The 6,000-nt window shown below is 42.3% G+C and overlaps 1 protein-coding gene across 1 annotated transcript in view; it reads left to right on the top strand.

The window, feature by feature from the left end:
• Positions 1-6,000, top strand: part of LOC135215773 (JNK1/MAPK8-associated membrane protein-like) — a 120,917-nt gene that overhangs the window by 77,958 nt on the left and 36,959 nt on the right. The window contains exon 3 of the mRNA XM_064250727.1: positions 2,518-2,730. Within this exon, the coding sequence (XP_064106797.1) occupies positions 2,518-2,730 (213 nt within the window). The remainder of the gene's footprint in view (positions 1-2,517; positions 2,731-6,000) is intronic.

The following is a 6,000-nucleotide window of genomic DNA, read 5'->3' as shown; positions in this document are numbered from 1 at the left end:
CTCCCGTTGTACCAGTTGACTCGGCAGGTGCACGAGTGGGCCGAGGCACACTCAATAGAGCTGTCAGCACGCTACATTCCAGGGAAGAAGGAATGTAGTAGCAGACACCGCTCAGGCGTCGGGATCTAGGTGATAGGGACAGAGTGGTCTCTACACCAGGACGTGGCGGAAAGGCTCTTCGACCTGTGGGGGCGACCAGTCGTGGATCTGTTCGCCACCCGGCACAACAGAAAGCTTCAGGTTTTCTTCTCAGCCGTGCCGGACCCATGGGCAGCTGCAGAGGACGCTCTTCAACACCCGTGGGACAACCTCTTCGCCTATGCCTTTCCCCCGTTCAGCCTGATTCGCAAGGTGATCAGTCCGAGCACTGGTCACCCCGAATCTCCAGGATGATCCTGGTGGCTCCCAAATGGGCCACAGGCCATTTGGTATCCGGACCTGCTGGCTTCTTCTCGCAGGAGAACGAGAGAGATTCCCTCTTGGCACAACCTTCTCGCCCAGCCACACGTCGAGCGGTACCACCGAGCAGTCCAGTTCCCTACGACGTTCACGGCTGGCTGTTTATCCACCATCTCTTGCGAACGAGAGGCTTTTCTCGTAGCGCAGCAAGAGAGTATTGGCTGGAAACATCCGACAGTCCTCTGCAGCTGTGTACCAGGGCAAGTGGGTCCGTCTCTGTGGGGTTGGTGTCGTAGACGGGGTCTATCTCTTCTCAGAGCCACTCTTCAGCAGGTAGCGGATTTCCTCGTGTTTCTTCGCCGAGAGAAGCTCCTCTCAGTCCCCACAGTTAAAGGATATAGAGCAGCACTGGCGCTCGTCCTAAAACTGAGGGGACTGGACATCTCGAACTCGTTCGAGATCTCCTTGCTAATGAGGAGCTTCGAAAGGTCTTGCCCACCCAGGGAACTCAGGCCCCCTGCGTGGGATGTGACTCTCGTCCTTAGGAGTTTGACTCGAAGACCCTTCGAGCCACTCCGAGAGTCGTCAGACAGGGATCTGACCCTCAAGACCCTCTTCTTGCTGGCCCTGGCATCGGCGAAGAGAGTAGGGGAACTTCATGGTCTTTCCTATGATGTACGACACTCCAGGGGATGGGGATCTGTGACGCTCGATTTCGTCCCGAACTTCGTTGCGAAGACTCAGAAACCGTCGGTCCCTGACGACAGGTTCGAGTCTTTCACGATTCCCTCCCTAATGGACTTCACCGATAATGATGCGGATGAGATGCTGCTTTGTCCTGTGAGGGCGCTACGGCGCTATCTGAAGAAAACTCGACACCTCAGGCCTGAGTGTCGACGCCTCTTCGTTAGCACCGGGGTAACCAAGAAAGAAGTATCCAAGACACTCTTTCATTCTGGCTGCGTGAGGTCATCAGGAGGCGTATGAGGCTGATGGTAGTGACGACATCCGTATGTCCCGTCCGAGAGCTCACGAAGTCAGAAGTTATTGGCCCCGTCGTTGGCGTTTAATTTCGTAAGAACTTCTCCGTGGCGCAGGTCCTGAAGGCAGGTGTCTGGTCTAACCAGACTACCTTCACGTCCTTCTACCTTCGGGATATTGCCCACAGGTCCTTGGATACCTTTTCCTTGGGACCCGTGGTGGCTGCTCAACAAGTTGTGTAGCTAACCCAGACCTCGCAGGCTGAAACAGCATCGAGTCCTGGTGTGACTGTGTGGATGGATGTGTGAGTGAGTGAGTGACTGGCTCCCTCTTCCCATCTTTTCCTCCTCCTCTACCTGTGGGCAGAGGGCCACGGTCGTCACTACGCTGGATGAGGAACGAGATGCAGGTGAGCTAATATGACAGAGCCCCATCCTATCCCTTTCACTAGGGATAGGAGCAGAATATCCACCACTTCCTCCTACAAGGGGGGGAAGTGGATGCCTACAAAGAGTCAAACCCATGACTTTATATTTGCTCCTGTACAGGAACAAGTTCTTACATTGCTGGTACGAAGAGATACGCTTGCCTCTCTAGTATCGGTCCAGAGGTCTGACCATTGATCCTGCGGTGCACACCCCAATCAATCGGACAGAGGCTTGGATCCCTACCCTCGCTCTTACGACCAGGGAGACTTCCAAAAGTTGGTCGCTAACACCAGTCTGTTCACAAAAGACTCAGATTCCTCCCACCAAGAAGTGAGTCTTCCTATTGTAAAAGGACCGAAGGTTTGTATGCCGTGTCGGAACAAATGACAATTTGTCCAAAATTGCATTTTTCCTAACTATACAAACCTGAGGTCCTTTTACACATAGTCCCACCTCATGCCACCCCTCACTCTGCAGTTTTTGCTTGGGCCAAAAGCAAAAGTGATTTGTTTACCTCCCAGTCGCGCGCGCGCGCCTGTCGGACAAGCAGTTAACTACCGAACCCCTTGTTCGAAAGCTTACGACCTATCCAGCTGCCGCTAGTACCTTCCTATTGTAAAAGGACCTCAGGTTTGTATAGTTAGGAAAAATGCAATTTTGGACAAATTGTCATTTTTTTTAGATTTTCCAGTAAAATATCATGTTTCAGGTTTACTAGAGAGGTGATGACTCTTTATGCCTCAGCAGTTATAGAAGTTGTAGTAGCTGCTGTGGTAACATTGTTGGTAACAGAACCTGTGGGCTCATTCAGCATCCGTTCATGCAAAGTCCGCAAGCTAGCAGACTGGTATCCCCTCTTGCATAATCCCAACCCCAACTATGAAGGACCACTACACTGCACACAAGAAGCTGTGTACCCATTGTAAGTGTGATTTTTTAGCATGTTACACTAGCTCTTAGTTTTCAGAAAAGTGTACTGGATAGGAGAATAATAAAAGTTACTAATCTTTACGGGTGCTGGTTAACCCTTAAACGCCGAAGCGGTAAAAAAAAAATGTCTCCCGTGTGCCGGAGACGTTTCAGAGTGAGCGCGGGAGCAGAAAAAATATTTTTTTCAAAAAATCATAGTGCGCTTAGTTTTGAAGATTAAGAGTTCATTTTTGGCTCCTTTTTTTGTCATTGCCTGAAGTTTAGTATGCAACCATCAGAAATAAAAAAAATTATCATTATCATATATAAATGATGCGATATATGATAGCGCAAAAACGAAATTTCATATATAATTGTATTCAAATCGTGCTGTGCGCAAAACGGTTGAAGGTAACAAGTTACTTTTTTTGTTGTTGTAATGTACACTAAATTGCGATCATTTTGGTATATAACAAATTGTAAAACGATAAAAGCAACACAGAGAAAATATTATCACAAAATAATGCATGAATTCGTAACGCGCAGACGTAAACATTTTTTTTTCAAAAATTCACCATAAATCTAAATATTGTCCTAGAGACTTCCAATTTCTTTCAAATGAAAACAAATGATTGATATTACTATACTGTAAGAATATTAGCTTACAGGCTTACAGATGCAGTTTTCGACCATATCTGACGAGTTAAAGTTGACCGAATGTCGAATTTTTTTTTACATATATATATGCAATTATTTCGGACATAAGAAAAGCTACAACTTTCAAATATTTTTCGTTTTATTCTACATGAAATTGCGCACATTTTCATATATAAAACTCTATGAAATGCCTAATATGAAACTGAGCAAATATGCCGAGAATGGGACTTAACGCATTTCGGAGGTTTGTGGCGGAGAATCCGCGCGCGGAGGGAAGGAAAGTTTTTTTTTTTTAAATTCACCATAAATTTAAATATTGTGCTAGAGACTTCAAATTTGTTTCACGATGAAGATAAATGACTGAATATTACTAGACTGTAAGAGTTTTATCTTACAATTGCGTTTTTTCGACCATTTCGGTAGAGTCAAATTTGACCGAACGTGGTTTTTTTTTCTATTTATCGTGATTTATATGCAAATATTTCGAAAATGAGAAAAGCTACAACCTTCAACTATTTTTTTGTTGTATTATACATGAAATTGTGCACATTTTCATATATAAAACGTTATGTAACGGCTAATTTAAAATGGTGCAAACATTACCACAATCGCACGTATGATTTTTTCGGAAGAGTTACCGCGCGGGACGTAAAGAAAATATTTTTTTTCATAAATTCACCATAAATCGAAATATTGTGCTAGAGACTTCCAATTTGTTGCAAAATGAAGGTAAATGCTTGAATATTACTAGAATATAAGCTTTTTAGCTTACAATTGCGTTTTTTGACCATTCGGTAGAGTCAAAATTGACCGAAGGTTGAAAATTTGTCACTTATCAATTTTTATATGAAAATATTTCAAAAATTGATAAAGCTACAACCATGGGTTGTTTTTAGTTGTATTGTGCATGAAAATGCGCACATTTTCATATATAAAACTTTATGTAACGGCTAATTTAAAATGGTGCAAACATTACCACAATCGCATGTATGATTATTTTCGGAAGAGTTACCGCGCGGATGTACGAAAAAGAAAAACGCTTTTTTTATAAATTCACCATAAATCGAAATATTGTGCTAGAGACTTCCAATTAGTTGCAAATTAAGTTAAATGATGAATATTACTAAATATAAGAGTTTTAGCTTACAATTGCGTTTTTCGACCATTTCGGTAGAGTCAAGTTGACCGAAGGTTGAAATTTTGGCACTTATCGTTATTTATATGAAAATATCTCAAAACTGATAAAAGCTACAATCATGAGTATTTTTTTTGTTGTATTCTACACTAAAATGCGCACATTTTCATATTTAATAGTCCATGTAACGGCTAATTTAAAAAATGGTACAAAAATTATGTCAAAGTGACGAAATAATTTCCGAGATGTGTCACAGATACTTTTTAGTGCGGCAAGAAAGAAAATTCGCGCTTGCGCGCCTGCGTAACGATTGTAAAACAAAAACAACACCGAATTGATCCGTGAACTCCCAGCATCCCCCAAGGCGCGTGATTCAAGAGTTTTCGGCTGGTAGGCCTAAAGTATTTTTCCGCGAATTTTTAAAAAAAACTTTTGTATGTCGACGTAAAATACGTCCAGTCGGCATTTAAGGGTTACAAAAAAGTGAGTGTGGTAATATAGTGGCTTATACAAAATTTTTAAAGTTCATAATGAACTTTTATAAATTGGGCTTATATTTATAATGACTTAAAGTTGTTCCTACACAATATACAAACCCTCAGTCCTTTGCAATAGAAATACTAAGGAACATAGCCTGGACACAGGTGCTGAAATCTTTCAAACAAGGCTGTATGGTAGTTAACCCGAGAATGTGTCCAATATCATTTTACAACAGTCCAGTGTTTGCCAGATATCTTGACAAAAATGCTACTCTTCAGAAACTAATACAGTGGACCCTCCATGTTCGCGTTTTCCAGATTCTCGGACTTATGCATATGCGGATGATCTCTGGAAGATTTCCCCCCCATTATTAGCGAAAATTCGCCTACTCGCGGTATTTTTCTGTGGGAAATATCCACAAATTCCTGTTCTTTTTTTATCAGTTTTATCATAAATGCACTTTTTGTGATAAAACTATTAAAAAAGCAGGTATAATAATTTTTAGTGGGTTATTCTTAGTTTTAACTAGCAAAAATAGGAGGTTTTAAGCATTTTTATAGGGGTTCCAACTATTCGTGGGTTCTAACTCTTCATGGAGGGTCAGGTACGCATCCCCTGTGAATATGGAGGAACCCACATAATTCTACCAACAGCTTTGTAATTACTTCGTGCATGTGTCAACAAAATATTTTTTTCCCTCTTTCTTTTTGTTATTTTGTTATAAACCATAAAAGTTACTTTTATTGCGCGACATGGTATTCTGACCGACGAATAAGTATTGCGGTAGTACCACGGGTAGCGGGTTGGTCAGTTGTCATTTATGGGTGGGGAGGGAGTTGGGTATCACGGGCCTTGTTGGCTGCAGTAGAAGATAGCATATTTTTACATACATACTACTTTTTTTATTGTACAAAAATATATACAGGTAGTCCCCGGTTATCAGCGGGGGTTCCGTTCCCAGTGGTGTGCCGATAAGTGAAAACCGCCATTATCCGAAACTCTGTGATTTAT

Source organism: Macrobrachium nipponense, chromosome 19 (genome assembly GCF_015104395.2).
Source record: "Macrobrachium nipponense isolate FS-2020 chromosome 19, ASM1510439v2, whole genome shotgun sequence".
Lineage (NCBI taxonomy): Eukaryota > Metazoa > Arthropoda > Malacostraca > Decapoda > Palaemonidae > Macrobrachium > Macrobrachium nipponense.
The sequence above is the reverse complement of the archived record's forward strand: the minus strand, read 5'-3'. Positions and strand labels throughout refer to the sequence as shown.